This window comes from Siniperca chuatsi, linkage group LG20 (assembly GCF_020085105.1).
Source record: "Siniperca chuatsi isolate FFG_IHB_CAS linkage group LG20, ASM2008510v1, whole genome shotgun sequence".
Classification (NCBI taxonomy): domain Eukaryota; kingdom Metazoa; phylum Chordata; class Actinopteri; order Centrarchiformes; family Sinipercidae; genus Siniperca; species Siniperca chuatsi.
In genome coordinates, this window is record NC_058061.1 from 9,120,631 (window position 1) to 9,145,538 (window position 24,908).

At 40.9% G+C, this 24,908-nt stretch overlaps 1 protein-coding gene across 1 annotated transcript; it reads right to left on the reverse strand.

The window, feature by feature from the left end:
- Positions 1–362: 362 nt before the first annotated feature.
- Positions 363–24,793, reverse strand: LOC122867804 (phospholysine phosphohistidine inorganic pyrophosphate phosphatase). The gene is made up of 7 exons (XM_044179045.1): positions 24,442–24,793; positions 24,006–24,193; positions 22,986–23,139; positions 22,795–22,858; positions 21,454–21,546; positions 19,166–19,257; positions 363–1,960 (listed from the first exon to the last, which is right to left on the reverse strand). The coding sequence occupies exons 1-7, from the start codon at positions 24,621–24,623 to the stop codon at positions 1,867–1,869; spliced, it is 867 nt and encodes a 288-aa protein (XP_044034980.1). The 5' UTR covers positions 24,624–24,793; the 3' UTR covers positions 363–1,866.
- Positions 24,794–24,908: the final 115 nt, after the last annotated feature.

Consider the following 24,908-nt stretch of genomic DNA (forward strand, 5'->3'; position numbering starts at 1 on the left):
TGAAATTAGGTCATCTCTATTATTTGAAAGGTAATCTTGCTTTACAGTCTGCAGTCACAGTGAGGGAATCAATGTGCAGCACTCCAGGAGGAATATCACTGTTTACTTATCATGGCAGCCTACAGAGGTAAACTGCTGCTAATTTGTAACTTGCGTGAAACGGGTGGATGACCTCGGGCCAGCCGGAGAGGTGTGGTTATCAACCACCTAGCTCTAGGGCATGTGTGTGTTTGTGTTCCAACACCTAGTGATGATGAACCTACCAAGAGGAGCTGTTGGAAACTGTGGCCTACATCCCTCAGAATAACTGCACCTCCATGAACTGGAGAAAAAATTAACCAAGTTAAAGCCAAGTGAATTCATTCGAGAGTAGTCAAATACATGTTTAATAGCTCCATACAAGGCCAACAGGCAGCAACATAATGGACAAAACACTAAGTCAAACAATGTGTAAGCTGTTGGAAAACTGGGTACCAGCTGCTAGTACTTTGTCATGTACAGTAATATTTATTTCCCAATCAGAAAAAGGAGTGGTACATCCAGCTCAGACAGTTTCATAATACTTCGTAGCATTTCATTACCTTTAATTGCCCAATAACATTCAAGCTTGTGTCAGCTAATGGTGAAGTGAACCAGAAAGACCTCAATGAATCACTTGGCAATGGGCTTTTGTTCTCGTTGAATCTATTTGGTGCACTGAAACCTTGGGGGCAGCGATGGAGGATCGTTTGTTTTACGCCCCACTTCCAGAGGGCTCAATGATCCAGCTGGCACACTGAAGCCCAATAGCCAATTTTTTCCCCCCTCATCATTTTATTTAACCTCACTGAAGATACTGAAGGGAATACACTACGTCTAATGAGTGGCAGTTAATGCAACAATAACGGGGCAATCCCCAGCAGAGGCGGCTTACAGTCAAGTAAATAAAGATAAGCAGTTGTAGATTTGTGATTCTTCACTCCGATGATGGAGAGTTCATTTCATCTTTGTTTACAGAGGGGGGAAACATGAGCTCAAGCACCAGTGTAATTCATCACACTCGGCTGGGTTCTGCATTTATCATCTCTGAGACCAACTCACTTCCCATTTCCAGCGATTTGTTTTTGTAAAACAAAAGCCGCTCCGAGCCGAGGCTACATTTTCCCCAGTGCTTTGAGACCTTGAGCCCTTTTTAAAAAAAAAAAAACAAACCCAAAAAGGTCTGCGACAGTGGCTTAGAGAAAATGCCTTCTCCCCGCTGTTTTAACAAGGTTGTTCATGTTTTGTGTAAAGGGAGTGAGCGACAATAATATTACCCACATAACAACAGACATCAATTAATGTATGTTAAAATGCACTACAGCTACATTCCAACTGTGCATTTCCAGTTTGACTACAAGCTGTATTCGTGTACAGTATCTCAAAGAATTTGACTGTATAACATTAGCAGGGAGCCTGAACACACAGGACTACTTTTCCCTTCTAACTGTCAGTCAGCAGCTGGTTACAGGCACATTCATGTCAACTTGAGGTATCTTATCTATGCCAATCATGTACTGACAAATGCACAGTGCAGCTCTAAAGTGTTTAAGACTATCTCTTGCAGACCTAGGTAATAGTGCTGCAAATTTCATTCCAGTTTGTTTTACACTATGTGGAGCACCAGATGGGTGGGTGTTTCCCATATTTGACAGTTACAGGATATACAGCATTTGGAGGGTATTTTAGTTTTGTACTGCTTTGACATGTTACTTGAATTAGCTCAATGCAGTACATCCTTCCCACTGGAAACATCATTTAGAGCTATATGAAAATACTATTGGCTACCAGCCTGTATCACCCTGGGTCATAGTAAGTGAAGAGTTTCCAGTGCCCACTGCCTTGTACTCATTGCCGCTGATTGAGGATGATGTCCACAGCCTGGGCCAGGTTGTCCACAGTGCCGTCAGCAGTCACTGTTGAGTGCCTCTCGTCACTGGGCCTGAGGGAGGACAAGCAAAAGCACACGCTTAAGGACATGCAGCACAGGAACAAACAGACGCCACACAAGGGTCGGTAAACAAGAGGGACTAACAGTTTGATGCTATCAGCCCCATTAACAATACTGAATGTATAAACTGGAACAGAGCAGAACATGATGGTCTAAGAAGATTCAGGAAAGGCAAAGCTTGAACAAGCAGAATTACTCTACAGGCTGTCTTGTTTAAGCTTGAGGGGAAGGTTTTGGTAATAAATAGGGTCTGTGTCTTCTCAGAGTGATCATAAGAGCTCACTTATGATCAACAGCAATGTATTAAAAATTAAGGTTTTCCACTGAATTTTTGCTGTGTTGATATCTTCACACTTAACAGTGTCTGTGCAGCTGCTTGCCAAAAGCCCCTGCAGAGCAGTGCATGTTTTCTGTCTCTTATCACCAGCTGTCACAGTGTTCCAGACCAACTGGGGACTTTAATGAGAACTGCTAATTCCAAAAATACCCAATAAAATACCCTTAAAATAAAACCAAGAAAATAATTTGGTGACTTAGAAAGGACACAGTTACAAGATACTCTTAATCTAAAAGGATGACTGGATTGCCATGAAATTTAGTACATATATCCATGGTGCCCAGGGGATGAACCCTAATTACTTTGGTGATCCCCTGACTTTTCATCCAGCACCACCAGCATGTCAAAGTTTCCCCTTATCCAGTGAAATATCTCAACATCTACTGGACAGACAGACATTCATGGTTCCCAGATGATGTATCCTAATGACTTTGGTGATGCCCCAAGTTTTCCTCTAGTTCCACCATGAAGTTAACATTTTTAAGTTCTGAGTGAAATGTCTCAAAAACCTTTGGATATATTGCCATGAAATTTGGTTCAGACGTTCATCTCCACCTCAGGATGAATTGTAGTAACTTTGGTGATCCCATGTGGTATCATCATTATGTCAAAATTTCAATTTGTCTTATATTTTGGTTTATGGCCAAATACCAGCCAAGTAAGTAATATCAAGTGAACTCTTGTGCTTCTACATGTGATGATTGTATTCATGGAAAAATAAATCAAGACAAAGGTCACAGGCCAAACGTCAGAAACCACTGACCAAGACTGTTATCCTAATTTTGTCTCATTCTGGTTTCCTCAATAGTGAAAAATCTGTAGGAGGCATGGGCCAGCCTTGCCTATCTCCCCCTGGCTGCTGCCAATGTTTGGCTCAGGGACCAGTGAAGTATGCAGATATGGCCGTTCAATCAGCTGGTAGGGGAAATGTGATCCATTTGGCGTGGCACCAGACCCAGGCCGGCATGCAGGACGCTTTTTCCGCCCGATCACATCAAAAGACAGAGACGCCCCTTCATTCATCTGCAGGACTGCTCAGGACTCCTGCTCATTTAGGAAGTGGTGCCTATAGATCCCCCCTCCCTTCTTGACCAGGCTCTGTGTGCTGCCTCTGTTGCCCAGTCACGGGTTGGAGCTCCAGATGGGGAGGCTTTGTCTGGCCCTGGGTGTGTGGCACACACCACCATTAATCCTGCTCTCTGAGAGCTTGCAGAGGACTATGGCAAATATTTGTGAGCCGCCCAAGTGTAGCAGCAGAAAGAAGAGGCCGATGGGGGTGGGGGTGGGGTGAAGAGAGGTGCTGAATACTGAAGCTGCGGTGAATACAGAGAAGCGGTGCCATGTGTTTACTCATGTCTGTCAGCCACCAGTACTTGGGTTATGTGAGCTGGTTTGCTAATGGTCCGGGTGTTATGTCTCCTGTGCTGGATTACTCCCACACCCTTTTCTGCCCGAGGATTGATTGAGTTTACACACGCACATACAGGCACGAACACACAAGCAAGTTAGTCACATGTCTTTTATGTTTCAAGCAGTGAAGCCAACAGCATCAACCACACTGTCTCTCCAACCTGATGCTCCTTTAAATCTCCCATGACCTCCGCCTTTCAGATATGCATGCGCGTGTTTGTGTATTCATTTTGCTGCTTTCCTCCCATTGCCATGAATAATGAAGGAGTAACCAGGTCAATGTGACCATGCAAAATTCAGCAGAACACAGCTAGTGTTACCGATGAGGTAATCTGCGGCTCGCTGCGTGTCCTTCAGGTCAATGCAATATCAATACACATGAAGAGATAGAGGTTTGGTCCCTGATCCTGACAGACACTGCACAGCCTTCACGTAGGGATGAGGTCAGCTCTGAGGTAAGAGGTGGGAAGTAGCCTAGAATTTAGTTCAACACTGCTGTCACCATACCGAAAGAACAAAAAACGTCACCAGAAAGTTAGTAAATGATCACAAGGTTTGGGGCGTATGGGCAAAGAACTAGAAAAACTACATTTTGGGTAGATTTGGGTCCGGGTGAAACAATGAGTTGATTCACAGATTTGCTATTTAATACAAAAATTAATCGACAATGATTTTGATAGTCTGTTAATTCTTTAAGTAATTTATCAGCCAAAATACCAAACATCTGATGGTTCTAGCTTTTCAAATGTGAGGATTTGCTGCTTTTTTCTGTTTTAACACTGAACATTTTGAAATCTTTGGGTTTTAGCATGCCGATTGGACAAAACAAACAATTTGAAGATGTCACCTTGGGATCTGGGAACTGGCAAAGGGCATTTTGTCACTATTTTTTCACATTTTATACACTAAACTAATGGACAGATTAAACGCTGATGAAAAAAATCATTAGGTGGAGCCCTAAACGTGGGTTCTGTAACACTGTCAATCCTTTTAAGTTATAAACGCTGAATGTGAATTTTAAATGACTGGTTGATTCTTGGAGGTTTTCATAGGACTCTAAAAGTAAAACTTTCTCTTTCCAAACAACATATCACCTATCATATCAGTCAACAAGTTATCTGAATCATTATTCCATGTGCTTTAAAAACAGGTACACACTGTACACCTCTAATCCCCTACAACAGCTATGACATGACAGTGGATTAAACAGTTGTGAAAGCTGGACACAAGAACATGGGTAATGCGTATGTGCTGCTCAAGCAATATAAGATTACAGCAGCTTAGAGTGTCATATGGATAGAAATATAACATGATACTTGGCTCTATAAAACATGGAGATACATTTTTATAAGGACAGGCCGTGCCTTCATGAAATTAAAGTGGATACAAATGACTCATACACTTACTGTGTACTTGTGTGTGAAAGTCAGCTGTGTGTGAAAGACAGAGAGAGATGAGGTATGATACAGAAATAAAGGAAAGGGGTGTTGTCAAGGTAGCTGACCATGGGGTGAAAGGCATGACAAGCTTCCCATCGGTTAATGCTTAACGCACTAGCACATACACAAAGACACAAGTGTGCACAGAAGGAAGCAGAACTGTCACATACGCCTGATTTCGATTTACACTTCTCTCTTAACCTGTTCACCTTTGCTGAGTATGCCTTTCACTTGACACAGTGCAGATGAAGCAGATAAGGCACACATGAGGGCAGAGATGAAAAGTTCAACCTGAGCTAACAGTACATGACACTTACTCACACATATTTTGTTTTTAGGAAACTTTAAAGCTTTGAAATAACTTTGCCTGTTGTTGAATTTACAGATCATGTACTAGGTGTAGACAACAAAAACACACTAAACTCCTCATGGAAAATTAATTAAACTTACACTGCTACAAAGATGGTCCCTATTAGACTGAAGTTTGCATTTGTTAGCGATGAAAGAGGTCTGGCGAGGTGAGGTTTTAAAGTAATAAGCAAAAGTAGCAAAACTCACCCCAAATTGCAGGTGCACTGGTTAAAATAAAAGCAAAAGTATACAGTAACACTGACAAACTGCATCAAAAGAGGAACAGGGATAACAAGTGGAAGCTAACCAACAGGGATATGACACTGACAAAGTGGCAATGCAACTCAATTTGACCTAACATTTATTTTAAAGTTGAAATCACATTAATTCATGATGTTTTTAGGTTTTAAGTTTTCATGATGTTATTTCCTCAGTGTAAAATCCTTTGCCCCAAATAAATAAAAACTGTAACACCCTAAGTATTTTGTAATGTGTGCCGTCACCTGGCTTTGCGGTGAAGAATCACATTTATGAGAGCTACGACAACGCTGAGAGGAAAAGAGTCAGCCTGCCAGCGAGAGATGGAAAAACCCTCAAACCAGTTCAATGTGTAGAAGGGCGCTTTCCATACCAGACTAGTGAATGCACCATCAGCCAAAACACAGCCTCTTCTCACACTAAAGCAGACTATATAAACATAACCTGAAGGAGAAGATAACTACAGCCTTTATGTTCAGCCAAGCCTTGTGTGTGACATAAGATACTAACACAAGACAAAGCTTTCTCCCCTCACCCTGGGGGGGAAGAGAAGGTTTGTAACTGCATGTGTTTTCTGCTGCTCTGTGATGTTGCAGGGGTCTTGGCCTTGAGGGTGAGAATGTGATCACAGTTTGACTGGCTCTCATAAATAAAAGGTCATGGGAGAGATTGATGGTGTATCAAGATCCTCAAAAAGAGTGGAAGACGACTCCTGCCAGTTAAGATGTTCCAGCCTGGTTTTATCATCATCCACTTGAGCTTCATTTTTCCTCTCTCTCTCCTCTTTTACCTTATATTTACAGAACCACAACAAGACACAGATAACTCCCTTGAAATAATACAGCTGCAGCCTCTTATGAAAAACAGCCCAACTGAACTGGGGAAACCACCATGTTACGTGCATGTTATGGCAACAGAAATGACAGATGCTAAGCTGGAGCCCTCGGATCCTCTGCTGAGTTTGTGGCCATGCAGCAGCCGTTATCACTTCACTGTACAAAGGCTGTATAATGTTGAGTCATGATCAGCAAACAGCTGCGTTATGGTTTTCACACTTTACACAGATTAACGGTTCTTTCCAATCGGGCAGGACACAAAGGGGATTCCCTGGTTGCAGAATGAAGAAGTACTTGATTTTTTCCATCCTGTAGCTCTCTGAAAACCTCCTGTGAGCATGAGTGATGTTTGTGTGTGTGTGTGAGAGAGAGAGCGAGAGATGGAGTATCCTGAACTGTCAAAACCAACCACTAAAAACTTTCTGCCCTTCCCAACCACAATCACATCTGAGGCAAATTTATTTGTCAATGTCTAGGTTGCTCTTGTCAGTTGTATTTGTACTACTACTATTTGGAGTGGCAGAAGCTGGACGTTTCAACCATTTATCCCACACTTTTAGCTAACGTCCTCCTGGATCCATTCTTCATATATGTTACAATCTATGTATGACATGACTGTCCATACTGTAATTTCATTATGTTGGTCTATTTTGTACACACAACATCTATTGTATGTCTGTCCATCCTGGGAGAGGGATTTTCCTCATCCGAATCGAAGGTCTAAGGCTAGAGGCTGTCGTATGTTGTACAGATTGTTTATTCATTATCGTTAGCTAAGTATCTCAGTTGTTTCTCCAGTACTTTAAGCTAAATATTTCAACTGTTTATCTATTACTTTTAGCTAACAATTTCAACTGTTTATCCATATTTTTAGCTAACTATTCCACCCATTTATCAATTACCTTTAGCGAACTATTTCAATTTCTCTGCTCACTTGCTAACTAATTTTTACGCACTCTTGATTGCGACATGTGTTGCTAATGTGTTACAACTAAGTCAGGGTGATGGGTGATGGCTTACTTGTTATTGCAAATTTACTGAAGATCAGCATCAGAAAATTGGTTTATTTTCCTCCTTAACTAAAATACAGTATGTGGGTATGTGTTTTTATCAAGTCACAATTTCTGTTGAGTTTAGTTGAATTAATTAGTTTAGCATTCCACGTACCCCCAGGAAAATGCAGAAGTACCCCTTGGGGTCCATCACAGTGAACATCAAGTATGTATAATTTTTTTGTCAGAGTTGGATTATTGTTGTGGTAATGCAATGAAGACTGATTTGAACAGGCTGCACTGCATTACCTTGTAACCTTACTGTAACTTTGAGACAACTAAATGCAGATTTAAAATTGGATGAGATAGATTACACAACTCAAGAAGTTTCAAGAGTTTGCTGATATATTTTGTAAAATAAATAGAAACCAGGGACAAATAGAAAAATACATTAAACAATCTGAAACACAGTGCGATGATTTGCAAAATGGTTCGTTTTTATGTCAAGTTTGTGTTTGTAGTAAATATGCTAAAATGTGTAAAATCACTGGTGTTGTCCAGAGTAACTTCACACTAGATCTTTTATGGAGGAAAATTATTGCTGCACTGACCTATAGGTTGAAAGGTATAAGTCTGTTGAACCTTTGACCACACCCAACATCACATCTAGGTGTGGTCAGGTTGTGGTTTGTTGTTTGTGTGACCACACCCAACTGTGATGTATATCACAGGGTGTGGAAAGAGTGTGTAGTTACCACTATCTGGTAACGCAAGCATGGCTATTTGCCTTGATTTTCACTGTAATAGATAACTGAAGTTTAAAAAGTCTGCTGATCTCTGGCACTCACTATGCTTCCTCTGCGGCTCTACAATATTAGTGCACTAACCACAGATTACAATGGGCAATCCTTAAAGGGGAATTTTATACTTCAAAGTCTGTTTAGAGGTACTACTGCATATGTGAATAAAGTTGTATAAAGCTCCAGAGCGAGCTGCGCAAATCTGATAAATTGCCTCAACTCATGTAACTTAAGTCAGCGTTGGTTGAGGCTGAAGATGACAAGTTTAAAAATGAAAAAAAAAGGAGTTAGAAAGAAGTGAGCTTACCAGACCTCTGCAGCCCACTCCTCATCTCTGCTCTTGGCTAGCAGCTCAAGGCTACATTAGCTGCTACTACCATAACACACCTCTGATCGAACTGTTGGCGGTCAAGTTGTGGGTAATGCAGGCGCCAGATTTTGACAAGGAAGAAGAATGCATGGAATAAAAAAGACAATGTTATAGGTGTGCAATGCTAAATCGGTGGACTACTCTTGTAAGGATCTTGCATTAACCTAAAATTTTCATAACACCCTCTAGGGGTCACGTACATCAACTGTGAAAAAAATTAAGTTAATATTTCACTATTAAAAAGTAATCTCAGAGTTTTAACCTGATAAGAATATTTCTTGTTTATTTGGCCAAATTCTTACAAAAGTAAAATCCCTTCATCATTTCACAGCTGTCCTGTCAGTGTTGTGCTCAATATGCAGAGCTCCGTGTGACCCAGATCTAACCATACTCTTTTCATCAGCATGTTATTATTAGCAGTGCCGCTGATGACTTGCTGAGTCTTTGTGTGTGTGTGTGTGTGTGTGTGTGTATGGCTATAGCTCACTGTGTAGGAGTGTTTTGTTAGCGGTAAGGGACTGCTGAGTCACTTGCTTCTGGTACAGAAAATGCAAACACACATGTGCAACCACACAAACACATACACACACACCATTAGGAGAAAAAATGGCTTTAGCAGAAACCAGGCAAGGGCCCAAGTCCCCCCAGCCAAGCAGCCTGTCTATTGGTAATTGCAAGAGGGATTGGATCTGCACTGAAACGACTAAGGGCCTGTGTTCATGTATTTAAGAGGCAGTGCTATGTTTCAGCCTGCCATCTGTGGGCTTTAGCTCTCAGATTCTCTCCTACTCTCACTCCTTTTCTTTCTTTCTCTTTCTCTCTCTCTCTCAGCGGTGGAAAAGTACCGCCAAGGGGCTCAGTGGCCAAGGCCCGGCTGGCTCCTTTGTCTCGCCGTGGGAGTCTAGCCTCACTGAGAAAAAAGCTCTGGTTAATTATTAATATCTCATTGACTTATAACGCACGGCAGGCTTTAAAGGAGCCTGCAGGCAGAGGAAGCTGTCACTCCGGGGTGGTGAGGGATTGTAGGCCAGGCTTGGGCAACCAGTGGAGTGTCATCAAGCTCTTTAACCTCTTTGTGCATCTACTGCCACATCCATCTAGAATGTGTACTCAATCTGTGGTGCCCTACTATGTTCTGATATCACGTCTATCTGATCCAAACAGAAGGTACAAAACATAGCTTGAATGAAAGAAAACAATATGTTGTAGATTTAGCTAGGGATGAGTCTCACTTTACCCTTTCTACTCTCATTTTAGCTTTGTTGTACTTTGCTCAGATTTATCCTTAGGTAATGTGTGATCACAGTGACCTAAAATGACCTTTTAATTGTTACAATGGACAAGACACAAGTTAAAAGGTACTCCACTGAAAACCTATGTTTTGAGTATCAAATACTAACCTCCTGTGCGGTTGAAAGGTGTTTCCCCATTGCAAATGACAGCAGTCTTGATCAACCTGGGTTCACAGGAGTTACAATAGATTTCAACAGTGACCCTGTTATGAAACTTCTCAAATCACTAGTGCAGCTTACTACAGCTTCTCCAATGTCCATTTGTATGTTAGGTATATTCCAAATACTAAAATAAACAGTTTTTATTGCTATCACAATTAGCTCTTTACCTTTGCACGCAACTATATTTGCTAACGTTCATTGCAAACAATAAACCTTAACTGCCACTGTAACCATGCTAGCGACAAACCGAGTGGCTAAATACTGCTCTGTTTATCCATATTTTGGGAAAAATATGAATGATTGGAATATACTGAGCATATACTGTAGATACAGTAGAGAAGTGGGTTATGCGGCAGTAGTGGTTTGAGAAGTTTCTATGGACATTTTTGACTCTTCTGCCATGAGTCTTTAGTCAAGTTGATAACAGCTGCCATCCTCTGTGAGCAAGAGCAAGCAAGCAAGCCTAAAGGCAGTGAAGGTTAGATACTCAAAATTCGTGTTTTCAGTGGAATATTCTATTAAAAGCATATAAATATGAATGTAAATGTTAGGAACAGAGAGACAAAGGGAAAAAGGCAGAACAGTGTTGGATCTCAAGCCAACAACAGAGTGCTGGCTGGATGAGGAAATCATTACCAGAATTGATTGTGTTTACATTCCCCACAAAGCTGCTGATTCCAATCCATGGGAATGGGATGAAAACATAGTTTAGATGCTGCAAAGTTAATTAGCAGGACTGTATGGAATTGTGGTAAATGCTGCCCTTAAACACAAAACTGATGTAATCCACCCTATATGTTTATGGTAGAGAATTTAGAGAATTTAAGAAAATATAATTTCTTAATTTTAACATAATTTTTAAAGAGTTTATTAATTTTTGCAAATCTTAATTGCTGCACTCCTGAGGCACTGCAATAGGTGTTGAAAAGAGCAACCCACCCACCTCAAAAGAATGGATAAGGTGGAAGCATGCAGCCAGGAAAGAGATCCAACCAAACCCAGTTTCCATGTGTTATCTGTTAAAAAGGAGGGAAATCCAGCAGTGGAAATAGAAACCTTATGCAAGACTTACTTTCCTATTTTACCATGCAAATATCTTGCCAAAGGCCCTGCTGCTGACTGACAAAGGAGATGCAGAGAACAGCGAGAGAATGGTCAGATCAGTGGGCTTGACTGAAATGAGGGTTGATTCAAGAGTTATCGAACCAGTGGATGGAAACAAAGATGGGTACTATTAGCCCGCAAGATATTATATGCTACTATGACAATATGTATGTTGACTCTGTTGCTCTGGGCCTACAGTGTTTTACTTTGGGAACAGCAACAAACCAAACACTGTTGACTGAGTCTGCCTGTTTGCCACAGAACAATCATAACCTAACGGGTCACAATGCTCTTGATTTCAGTTCCTCTGATGATCCGGGGGGACCTGAACATAAAAGAGGGCCCCTGCAGATTCTGCTTCAATTCAAAGGCCACATTGTGCACATAGTATGATTCACTGGATTGTAGTAAAGGGTCTCTGTGGTGGCGCAGAGGCAAACGGACCTCAATACCACATTCAGAAATACTGTAGCTGTCGAGCTGACAAGCTTTTAAGACTCAGCGGAGAAGAGTGAAATGAGATAACTTCACTTCCCACACAGACAAAACTAATGTGCTAACAGAGGTTAACAGGACAGGATGTGGGACTGTGCTGTTGTACTAGACACTCTAAAATGCCCTCTAAAAGCACAGACAAAGTGCAAAACCTGCTCAGAAACACATATTAAATCCAGTTCATAATCGTCTGGGTGATACATACAAACAAGGCCTTGAAATATGGTAAGTCACATATGTTACAGACGATCAGTCACTGTCTGACGGGAACACACTTGAAACCGTGTACATTATCATAGATCACTGAGGCTATAGGACACCAGTGGAGGACTGAAAGATAAGCTAGGCTGAAATACAGTATGTACCTGAGAGCCATCCCAGGGGCTGTGCTCTGTTTATAAAAGGAGATTAAGCTGCAACCACAGCCATACACGGTCGCCCTGTCAAGGTTCAGTGTCACAGATCTGCTAAGGACAAAGCCCATCCATAAACCTAACACTGCTGTGCTGTTAGGTTTACTTCAGTCTAATGTCTGATAGGCTGTTTAGGTCAGAGGGGGAGAGCATCACCTTTCTGTATACACACATAATGCAGTGAAAATTTCACTCTTTTCCATGAAGCCTTTCACTCAGTCAATCATTCAACCTGTATTTTTATTCAGGGTGGAGAATTGTTAACTCTCTTTTGCATAAGCGCCCTGTGTACACAGAACAATAAAAACAGATGCATCACATGTTTGTCAGTGCAAACAAGATAAGAAAACAAACACAAAAAACCTGGAAACTGGAAAAGAAGATAAAAACAGACATCGAACCAGCAATGAATCCACTTCAAGAGTACAGTTTTGAAGTTAAAAACCTCCAGAACAAGTTGAGTTGAGGTCACATGTAGTAGTTTGATTTCCTGTACTGTAGAAGTTACTGTATGTTAAAGCAACAATCTACAGTACATCTTGCTAGAATGGCGTTCAAATCAAGGCAAATGATTTATGTGCAGTTTTCAGAAGCATAAGTTAGAGCTTGTGGCCACTTGAGAAGAGAATACAATGAAACTTGTGAAAATATCCTATTTTAACACAATATTGTGCTAGCAATTAAAAATGTATTACACAAATCCTGACCATTATATTATATTAAGCTGATTGCAAAGATCTTTCCACAGTGAGAGCTGTACCTCACTCTTACAATCTGTTTGCTCAGGCTGATGGGCTATTTGCTTTCCTAATGAGCAGTCCTTCCTTCTATTCGCTGCACTGATAATGGCTTTATTTGCATGACTTCATGATGGGGACAGGTGGAAATCTGCTCTGGATGTCCCCACTAATTATGTGCCACTCATCTAGTCAGCTCAGTCTGGGCTGCTGGGAGGGAGGGAGGGACTCGGCCCCATGCTGGACACTGGCGACTGATTTCTCTGGCCCTGACCTGAACTGGATCGACGGGAACAATTTTACAGTTTATTGGTGCCAGGAGATGTTAAGAAGAAAGTCTGTCTTAAGTTGTTAAAAGCTTTCAGTGACTCCTCTCACACTCGCTCACAGACACTTACCATCCAATGCCAATGCCTGATGTCTATAAAGGAAACTTAACAGGTCACATTAGATGACTTCACTATGGCATCAAACCTCATCCTTTTGACTCTCATTCCACATACGTCTCAGAGCGGCTGGTTCTAAAGACTCTGACTATAGGAGCAACAGTTACACTGATAGCTATGAATATTTGCATACCGACCATCTGGTGAGAACTGTGTGTTCTAACTGATGTTATTCAGTGTTATGTGTTGTGCGTGTGTTTTTGCATGAGTGTAACAGCTTCACTGATAAGGTGTGTGCTACCCACTATATTTTATACTGCATGTTACACAGTTCACAGCAGTTATAAAACAAAAAAAATTGACACTAAAAATGTATAAACATGGTAGTGGCAGCATGTGCCTATAATGCTAATTATACCCCCGAAAATGAAATTGTTGGCAGGATGACAAATGGAGAAAAGCATTTGTTCTAGACTAGTGGGGCAAAAAAGCAAAGTTTGTAACATTTACAGTTTGGCCTGAGGATGGCGCCAGCGGCCCTGACTCACCTTTCATCAGTCTAAGCTGTTTGTTGTCAGACTCAGCTGAACTTGAACGTGCTGAATGCTAACACGATCATGCTGACATTTGAAGGCTAATATCCTATGCTGGCAGATACATCTGACGAAAATACAATATTAACTTTAATACAATCAAATCAGCCAATTGAAAAGGAGCTACTGTTTATCTCGTTTCACTTGTTAACGAAAACCCTAACTAACATAATATAGTAGCTAATTTAGCCTACATTTATCTGGTGTGACTACAAGGCTAGCAATGGAGGTATTTTGCAATGACGGGTCAAAGATCCCAAGGCGACATAATGTGAGGTTTTCCAGTATTTTTCCATGTTCTCTAACAAACATGCTAATATTAGCTATGTTTGTTTTCCTAAATTGTCTGAGCTTGGAATAGCAGTTCAAGTGCAACTCACTCAACTCCCCCTATCCCCAATGCTCGCTTCCTGTTGCATCCCTTAGTGACAACCCCAGACAGAAAGGGCACAAACCAGGGTGCGGTTTCGGCAAACTGGTTCATAGTTTCTATCATCAGGGACTGAGTGTCTCTGGAGACGTTTAATCTGGCTTGGCATGCCTGGAAAACAGTTTCCCAACACTCACATTAGCAGTCAAGCGTTGGCCACAGGGAGAGGTTTACAATGTAAACCATTTTGAAGATGATTGCTGCTGTGTGAAAATGTTTGTTGTGCAGTCTCTGCCAGATTCCAACGGGAATCCAGTAAGGGCTTCCTCTAACTCACTGACCCTCGTTCAAAATACCTATCAATACTGTGTTGGCATCTGACACATCACAACACTGTTTTCTCCTCAGCAGAATTACAAATGCTAATATTGAGAGTGTATGTTTAAATCAAAAGCCTGAAATCCAACTTCTTTGATTATCACAGATTCACAGAGAGACAGACAGCATGCCAAGACCAAGAGGTTCAGAAACTAATTGTGTCGGCAGTAACAGTAGCAATTAAACTGGTTTACAAATAGTGCATGAAGGAACAGCATGATGTGAACCTGCCTTTATGAAGCCTCAAAGCTACCCAGTTCTGTGCCGATGCAGTTCCTTGAAGATAAGAGAACAGAAACAAGAACACAGGACCAGTCGAGGCCACAGGCCATGGGAGATAACTATTTAAAAAGACAACATACAAGAGTGAGCCACAGGACAGAGAAAATAAGGACAGCATACTCATAATCTGACTGCCCTGAGAGTATCATAACAGTTTGACTATTACAGTTTGAGTACAGTTCTGTGTAGGGCTGGATATTTTTCTACATTGTCTGACACTAGAAAGACGACTCATTAATGCTAATGTTGCTCCGTGACTGCTGGATACGCATATGTTTGCTAACACGTTCAACATCAACTTTATGATGTGATATGTAACTGTTGTGTTTACACCTTGTTCCACTACCCCGCATTTGGTACTGATTTTCCGATTGCGATGGTTTTAGATACCTTGAAGTATGGACACAATTTGGTAATAAAGTATTGAGATTTGATTTGCACGGGTTGGACTAGAGAGCAATGTCAGGAGATTGTTCCCATACAGCTGATTAACATCAGCAGTCAGATCTCCATACTCCCAGTCTAATTTCATCCACTTTTTGGTGTAGGCCCCTCTTTTCAAACCTGTTCTACATTAAAGAGCAAAGGGTTCTCTGGCTCCCCTGAGGGAAGTCCGCTAACTTTCGCTCATTATTTAAGAACAAGGGAAAGTTGACTGCAAGCAGAACACTCTCCTATTACAATTACCCCTATATTACACCTATACTCTCGACAGCCATTACTGGTAGGCACTGAAATATGACTTTGCTTGGCCCCCCGCTCTTAAATTTAATCTGCAGGAGCCATCACAATAACATAAGAAGCACATTAATGTGCTGTGCATCATATGAAAAAGTTCAATGAGCAGTTACATGTGAAACCCTCTTACTGTACAAGATTAAGAGAACATGTATTCATTTACTTAAAATTGAAATCCTAAAATATTGTACATTTGTAGGTTTTTATAACAGAATTAAGACGAATACACATTCGAGGTGAATACACATTAAGTACCATCTGACTAGGCGAGGTACATTTTTTGACTCTTTCTTCCTGGGACAACCCACAGACAGGTAGCCAACAGGTTGATGAATTCACTTCTAGCATGTAAAGCATGTAAAGCATGTACCTCTGTACTTCATCTGTTTTAATAAGAGTTTACTGTGAAGACAGTAAGAAAGCAGACAGTGAATACATAGATAAAAGTTTCTGCATCTTTAAATTAGGCTCAAAGAATTTCAGGTCTTATGCAGTCCTTGCTGAGAATCAGCATGTCATGTCAAAATATTTTTTTAAATCTGATATGATTAGATTTGTCTGTGATTTGTATCTTTTTCCCTTCCTGTCTTGTCACTGGCCCTGGGGTATTTGAAGCAGTCTTTTCTCCAAGTCTGAGGCCTGCGCAGCATCTGGTTGATTTGGAAACAGCTGTGTTTTCACAGATCTGACTGAGGGTTTATAGCTGCTCCCAGCAAGCCTGGGTTCACTGCGCCTGTTTGGCTAAAACGTTTTAAATCTCACGTATTCTCCTCTCCCAGACCCACAGAAACACTGTTACTGTCACTGTTTCTCTTCTTGTTCTCAGGGAATGTATATAGTATGTGTATACAAAAGAATGTTCTGGGATCTGAGATATTATGAGGTGTCTATGTTAAATTAGTAAATGGCAGCTCACTTTAGAGCCATAAAATCTAATTTGATATACAAATGTTACTTCCTGTTACTGGCTGTGTTTCAGAGGCAAAAATGTACAAATACAAGTGTCTTCTGTTTCTACTCACAAACACAATGCATCAGTTATTCAAAGCAGGTATTGCAGCAATACATTCAAAACACAACAGCTTCTTTAACAAGCATCTAATACCAGAAAGCTATTTAGTTTTGGTACAAATTTGTAATCTTGTGCAACAATGTGACTAAAAGTAAGAGACAAAAAAACTGACAAAAAGTGACAGTTGATGATATAACTTCAACTCTCCTTGAATGTAGTCATCAAAATAGCATTTTGTGCTTGATAAACACTACAGTGCTGTTTTACTGTACTGTTCTGAAAACATTATTTAACCACTTGTGTAATAACTTGCTGTATGCCTGTGTATGCATGTGTTTCACCATATAAACTCCATTCACAAATCAGTCCATAAATCTAGACCACCACAGCTGAAACACAACACATCATGTAACACAATACTGATTCCACATATGTTCTTCAGCGGGAAACATCCCATTTATTTTAACCAGTTGCTCTCTCCTCCAAAAATATAAAATAAAACACTGAATGAGCAGAGATATCATTTAACCTGGTTCATCCTACGTTAAGTTGAGTATATCAGACACTGTTCATAGTGTCCGCACACTGAAGCTGAACTGAGCTGCTGGGAGAAGATTGTGAAGTTACATAAACCGAGTGGATTCTGCTCAGTCTTCTGAGAATCTGCATTAGATAAAGTTCAGTCTCCTACACTTGTGCCGACTGAAACACTGCATACTGTTGGCTTCTGAACTCACATACCGGCACAGATATGTACAGGTTACACGTACATGCCAGCAACAGACACAAAAGCACATGAAAGTGGAAATACACACCTACATACTTCCGTCATACACACAAGAATTACTCTGCACAGACAGAGGACAGGTTTTACAGTGAGTGACTGTGCTCTTCAGTACAGGATTAGAGCTGACTGATGCTGAAGCAGTTTACTCAGCGTTCTCTGGTCACATGACCCAAGACCTGCATGCCAGTCCGCAGCAGAAGAGCAGGTCAAGCATGGTGCTCTTCAGACTAATCTGTGTTTTATAGATAAATAAAATGGTGACAGTATCAGGGAAGAGGTTTGATGTCCTCCACAGCAGGGGTGGAATGTAACTAAGTGAATTTATTTTCTTCTGTTCTATTAACTTCTGTTCTTAAGTACAATTCTGAGGTACATGTACGAGTATTTCCGTTTTATGCACCTTTATACTTGTACTCCGCTACATTTTAGAGGGAAATATTGCATGAAGTTACTAGTTTGAAGTTTTTTTTACATGTTACACATATGACAATATATAATGCAATGCAGTACATTATTGTACCTAAAATTGCAAAGCAGTACAGTGTAGCCATGTGTAGCAGAAGAGAAGTTAAATGTAACACCAGGACCAACTACAATGTTAAAATGCTGCTTAAGGGCAGTTCTAGGTCAGTACATTTTGCTGCTAATACGTAAATGGGAAATTTTAAATGCCAAACTTTTAGTTGTAATAGAGTATTTTCATATTGTTGTATTGATACTTTTACTTAAGTTAAGGATCTGAATACTTGTTCCACTACTGCTTCACAGTAATTGGTGGTGTGTTTGAAATGAGAATGTTCAGGTTTCCCCTTCAATTTCCATAAATATTTCTTATGCACACATATAAAACCTAGGGCTAAGTTCGTATTACATACAAAAAAAACATTAAAAACACCAGTTACTGTATGACTTTGAACATACATTATAATGTAAAGCATGTGTAGTTCCATAACAGTGTCTCCTACTACTCCCAGTCGCTTTTCTCTTTTCTTCAAGCCATAAGTACATATATCATCTAAAATAATCAACCATATGTTTCTGTAATTACACCATATGAAAGGCGCCCCAGTAATCTCCAGATTTGGGATCATAAATCCTTGGTGACTATGACCTTGTGGGCGACTAGCATTCATCATGTGGAGAGAATAAAGCTATTTTCGGCGGATTCTCAATCAAATAAACAAATCTGGAAGACTCAAGAATGAGATGGTTGGTTCACAGGAAGCCTGTGTGTTATGCAGGAAACTTTGATTCACAATCCTGGTGTGAGAGCGCCCCCTCCTGGCAAATAGTTGAATAGATTTTTATTTTCTGATTTTACAATGTGACGATATGATTTATTTCTTATATAAAAGAGCTATAAAAATATGAATACACATTATGATTTACAGGATACTTTATGTTACCTTGTAATGGAGCAATCTTTTCCCTCCAGGCATAAAAAACAGATTAAGCCAGAAAAAAAGATGGTGTGGAGCTGGTGTCTTACTCAAGGTTACTTTAACAGGGCACACACTGACATGGTTAAAGGGTAGTCTGACTAACCAATAGGGACATCTGTTGCCAATAAGGAGTCATTTTCAGGTTTGGTAGATTGTGTCAAGGAAACCACAAGTCACTCTGAGAACATTTGTGCATTCAGGACATCACTGACCTGTATTTGCCAGTCCTGACTTGTATGCCTTTCATTCCACAGTGTTGGGCCCCACCTACATCGTTCACCAGATCGTCCCCGATCATCAGTGCCTGCAAGTGAGGAGAAAGAAAAAGAAAGACAGAACTTTTAATTTAATTTAGGATTTTTTTTAGAAGCGGTTATAAAGATGGAGTTAGTAAGAAATGAATTATCTGCAGTCTAATAACATGCTAACACTTGTACGTGTGTTTGCCGTTAAGGGATACATAGGACATAAACCCTTGTTTGTTAAATGGGGTTGAGGTTAGCATGGCCATAACATTAACAACATGAGGTAAAGGGTCAAAGTTGGGATATAAAGTTTGTGGTACCTGCTAGAAGACCTGGGGCCAGGATGTAGGGATCAATTTACCTTTCCACAGGTAGCACTAGATTGCCAACTTTATCAGTTGGTGACACCAGTATATGATGTGGTTGCATTGTTTCAAGTGGCAGCTGTTATCTCCTCCTGTTGTTCCTGCTTCCACCCTAAGCATCATCAGCACTTGGCGGATCCATTTCAGCCCCCCCTCTCCTCATGTTTCTTTTTAAAACTTCTCAGCTATCCTCTCCACTGATCAGGTGGTTGTTGTTACAAAAGCATGAGTTTGCACCATCCCCTATTAGTGTGAAAAATGTGATTTTTGAAATAAACTGTAAAAGGTTAACAGGTGGCAGACAGGGTGAAGAGGGGAAAAAGAACAACCCTCAGTAACTGATCCACAGATATTTTCATGCATTGGTCTGTTATTCAAAATATAGACACAAGAAGAACAAAACACTGTCACTTATAGTAAACTGGGGCACTAAAAATAAACTGTGAGCTTAAGGACACAACAGGTTGCATTATTCTGGATAAGAAGAGTGGATGCAGGGAGATTAGTGTGGTGAGAGTTGATCACATCTAGAGATAACCAGTGTGTGTATCAGACTGAATCATGCAGGTTGTTTTGTGATAGGAATACGAGCACATGGGAGCAGTTTGCGCTCAAGGCTTTTTGCCAGAAAGCCTTGCTACTTGGTTAGGTTTAGGTACCAACACTACTTGGCTAGTTTTAGGAAAAAAGAAAGCCCTGAAGGCAAACTTCTCCTACGTGTGGAATATGACTTCTGATTAGAGAATTCTCAAGAGTTGGGTGAAGGAATGAAAGGAATGATACTGTCTGCAGGAAGGGAGAAGTTTCATTTTGATTGTTAAGTGAGTGACTCAACAAACAAGGAATTTCTACTTTGGGAAAAAAACCTTTGCATCACCATCTCTACATGAAATCCTGGGTGAGTAACAGAAGGCTTTGGAAAGGGCAGCAGATGTAGCTGTGGATATATCCATGTCTCAGTGACAGAAAAAGAAAAGAGTGAAGCTTAGTCTGAGATGAACCCAGCATTCTAAGAGTGCCAACTGCCAGATCCAAAAATAGATAAGCTTAGAGAGACTGCAGTGATAGAGCACAGTCTTTAGAGTTGCGATACACTGAGATGAGCAGATACCAGGGATAGACATTAAACACATGTTCAGACACCTGCTGAGAAAACAAGAGAAAACGCAAGATTGTACAACTCAACAGGAAGCGTCTTGGCTTTGCTCTGTGATGGGTTCCAGCATATAGACTCTATTATGTCTCTGTTATATCTATCATGAGTCAGAGACAGTAAATTACAATTGAAAATAATCAAAAAACAAAGTCTGAAGGAATTTAGACACCTGGTCTAATTAAAGCAGGATTTGTCGACCTGATTAAAATCACAAGAGCTTTCTGGTTTGTACGTGGGAGAATTGTAAAAACATCAATCACAAATTCACAAGTTTGGTTAGTTAACACACTTCACACCCCCCTAGGAAGTGTCACATCACGTTGCTTCTCTTTAGCAATCAGCAGCCTTTCAATTCCTGTAAATTGAATTCATTCTCACTATTTGTAAAGTTGAATGCACAACAGTTCTTTATCATTTTTGTGTTTTTTCCATGTAAATGCACGATTGCAGGTGCTGACTGCTGCATGTTTGCCACTCGGACTGAATACTGCAAACTCCGAGTATGGTGACATAAAGTGCATGCCCTCTATATAAATTGGCCTGTTGAGTTCCCTGACTTACTTCCCAGTCCAATCAAAGTCAAAACAGAGTCAAAGCATAGAAGAATCCCCACAGCAAAGCTAAATATTTTGCATTTTAGCCTAGATCAAAAAACTGAATTAAGAGTCAAACATTACACTTATCTGTACTATCTTGTATTCCAGACACATTCAGTAACCTCTGTTGTTACGTACCTCATGTGGTTGAAGCCCCATGTCATTGAGAACACTCTGGAAGAATGTTGGGGATGGCTTTCCAATGACTTCTGCCTTTAAATCACAGGCATACTGGAGAGAACAAAACGTTAATAATAATTAGTCATTGTTCACGTGTATAGAACTGCTGTTCTTCTTTTCCTTTCGGCTGTTCTCTTTCAGGGGACATTCTTCCTTTTTCAACTTCCACTTCGTCCTCTGCTCTGCCTTTGTCCTCTTCATCTTCCTCACCACCAGAGTCATTATACACACTACCATCCTGTGTTGTCTGGCTACACTCTCCCCTACCACTACTTTACAGTCACTGGTCTCTTTCAGATTACAATGTCTACACAAGATGTAGTCCACCTGAGTGCTTCTACCTCCGCTCTTATATGTCACCCTATGTTCCTGCTTCTTCTGGAAGAAAGTGTTCACTACAGCCATTTCCATCCTCTTTGCAAAGTCCACCACCATCTGTCCTTCTGCGTTCCTGTCCTTAAGACCAAACCTGCCCATCACATTCTCATCACCTCTGTTCCCTTCACCTACATGCCCATTGAAATCTGCACCAATCACCACTCTCTCACCTCTGGGGATGCTCTGCATCACTTCATCTAACTCACTCCAGAATGTCTCCTTCTCTTCTAACTTACATCCTACCTGTGGGGCATAACCACTCACAACATTTAATATCAGCCCTTCAATTTCCAGCTTCAGACTTATCAACTTGTCTGATACTCTTTTCACCTCTAGAACATTCCTCACAAACTCCTCTTTCAGGATAACTCCTACTCCGTTTCTCTTCCTATCTGCCCCATGGTAGAACAACTTGAACCCTGCTCCTAAGCTTCTAGCCTTGCTACCTTTGCACCTGGTCTCCTGGACACACAGTATGTCCACCTTCCTTCTCTGCATCATGTCAATCAACTCTCTAGCCTTCCCTGTCATAGTCCCAACATTCAAAGTCCCTACTGTCAGTCCTACATTCTTAGCTTTCCTCTTCTCTCTCTGCCTACGAACACACCTTCCTCCTCTCCTTCTTTGTCTTTGACCAACAGTAGTCCACTTTCCACCGGTACCCTGTAGGTCAACAGCACCGGTGGCAGTCGTTGTTAACCCGGGCCCCGACCGATCCGGTATGGAAGTAATTTTCACGATTTGCATTTTTAATTTGGCATGTGTTTTACGTCGGATGCCCTTCCTGACACAACCAGCATTTATCCAGACTTGGAACTGGCACAAGAAGACACTGGCTTGTGCCCCCTTGCGGTTGCATTATAGAACTGCTGTTATCAAATCTTAATAAATATATCAATGCAAATTATGCAACTACTGTACCTCCAGAGCCTTCATGTAAACCCCGACATCTAGTTTCAAACCATCTGTTTCCTTGTAGTACCGCCTATGAAGAGAGCAAAACATCACAAATGCTTTGTTTAGTTCTGGGAAGAAATTTTATATTTCACATTGTGCTCATTACTTGGAATAAGCAATATAGTAATGACTACTGATGTGTAATATCCTCTTACCCTTGGCCCAGAGAGAGCAGCACTGGCTTCTCCAGGCCTATAAGGACCCTGAATGCCTCATTCAGGTTCTGGTAGGAAAAATGTTCAGCTGCGTCTCCAATCACTACGCAGTTTGGGTTGGTCTTGTCAACACTGTCAAACTCGGGGACAAGTCCTGCAGAAGAGTAAACACAGTTTAATACTTTGTAGGGTTGGGTCATTTAAAGGATAAGTCTGCTGATATTCTTTATTTTTCATATTGTCCACAAATCCCACAGGAAGACCAAAACCAACAACTATTATCTGTATAGCCAGAATCAGATTTTGTTTATTCCTCTGTGCCATAGACCTTCATTGTTGTCCAAAAACTATTAATAACACATCAATGAGCCACAACGATGCACTGGGTGACATGTTGCTTTATTAAAGTGAACTTGGAACTGTAGTTTATTGAGTCTATCCCACATACATTGTCCTGCTGCCAGAAATACTCATTGACATTTATTAAAACTACAGTGCTGTTTCAAGAAATGATTTAGATTTTTGTATTTAAAGTGAAACTATATATTTGTAAGTCTTTTTCCAAGATTTACGTCTTTAGTAGAAAGAAATGGGTTTGGGGTTGAGAGCCACAGACAGGCTGGGAAAGTCGGAAAGCTGTGAGGGACGAACTAACACATTGTTTGTTTTGGTCTTGTCGTGGGAAACGTGTAGAATATCGCCAGACTTATCTTTTGGGGGTGTTTTTTATGTACAGTTTTGCTGGGACACACACATTTTGCAGACATTTTACATGCTACATTTGAACAAAGTGTTCGTAGACATGTCTACCGATTCTTGATCATGAAAATTTAGCCTTAACAATAATTTACTGTAGGTGCATTCCTGGAACACGCTCAGCTAACAAGTGCCCTGAAAACTCTGGTGGATAAAAATGCCATCCAACTGAATATCTTTAGATGCACTATGTATAGGGTCAGACGCTGAGGATAACAAAGGGTTACTGTCAAAATTCCATGTCTTGACAATCTAAAACATTACCATCATACACCAGCAGGTGAGGTCGTAAACCCCTCTCTTTAAGGACAACCATGGCTGCAGGAGCAGGAGAGAAAATCTCAGGCACAGAGATGTCAAAGCCCAGTCTTTGGAGCTTGGCTACAAATGCCTCTCTGGTGGCCTGGGTCTCATTGGTGCAGAAGCGCAGCTGCAGGTCTGATGCCTTGAGCCTTTAAAAGGGTCAGGAGGTCAGATTGAGGATGGAGTTATATGTGCTCCAACATTGTTCAAATATACAGTAATTGTTTTAATCATATATGCACACAGACCCGTTGGGAGTCTTGCAAGGAACTTCTAGTATACCAGCACAGTGAAAAACCGAGTGCATTCACTTTGCTCCATAGACTTTGACAGTCAGCTATGCTGAACATGCAAATAGCTAACAATGTCTAAAACGACTCGCTAATTATTCACTCACTTTTTCACAGCTTCAACCGAACCAGGAATGGCAACCCCGTCGCCTTCCCCGCTGTCATATAAAACGCCACACATATCCAATATGACACCTTTCAAACTCTTCGTACAGTCTGGCCAGCCCGTGTCAGCCATGACGAATGAAAGCCTCAAAGCGCATGCGCGTAATGCCAGGCATCCTGTCATGCACTCATGTCATTGAGTTAATATCTTACGTACTAATTTAGTCATTTACATGTAGTTGTGATGCTTACAGCCAGAGTGAGTAACTGCAATTCTTCAGTTGTATTTAAATACCACACATACTCTAGTTATGAAATTATTTCCAAATGATAGATCAATAAAGTGTGGCTGACACCTGGTGGCCGTTAAATTCGCGATGAATCTGATCATTTCACATAGCCAATGGAGGTTTTTAGGAAGACTTTGAGACTGATCGACCGCCGCAATCCCATTGATCCATGTGCAATT

Coding starts and splice junctions, on each gene's coding strand:
- LOC122867804 (XM_044179045.1), bottom strand. CDS start 24,623: ATGACAGGATGCCTGGCATTACGCGCATGCGCTTTGAGGCTTTCATTC. Junction 24,194..24,441: donor TCGGTTGAAGCTGTGAAAAA/GTGAGTGAATAA, acceptor ACCCTTTTAAAG/GCTCAAGGCATCAGACCTGC. Junction 1,961..19,165: donor GTCAGGACTGGCAAATACAG/GTCAGTGATGTC, acceptor GTCCTCCCTCAG/GCCCAGTGACGAGAGGCACT.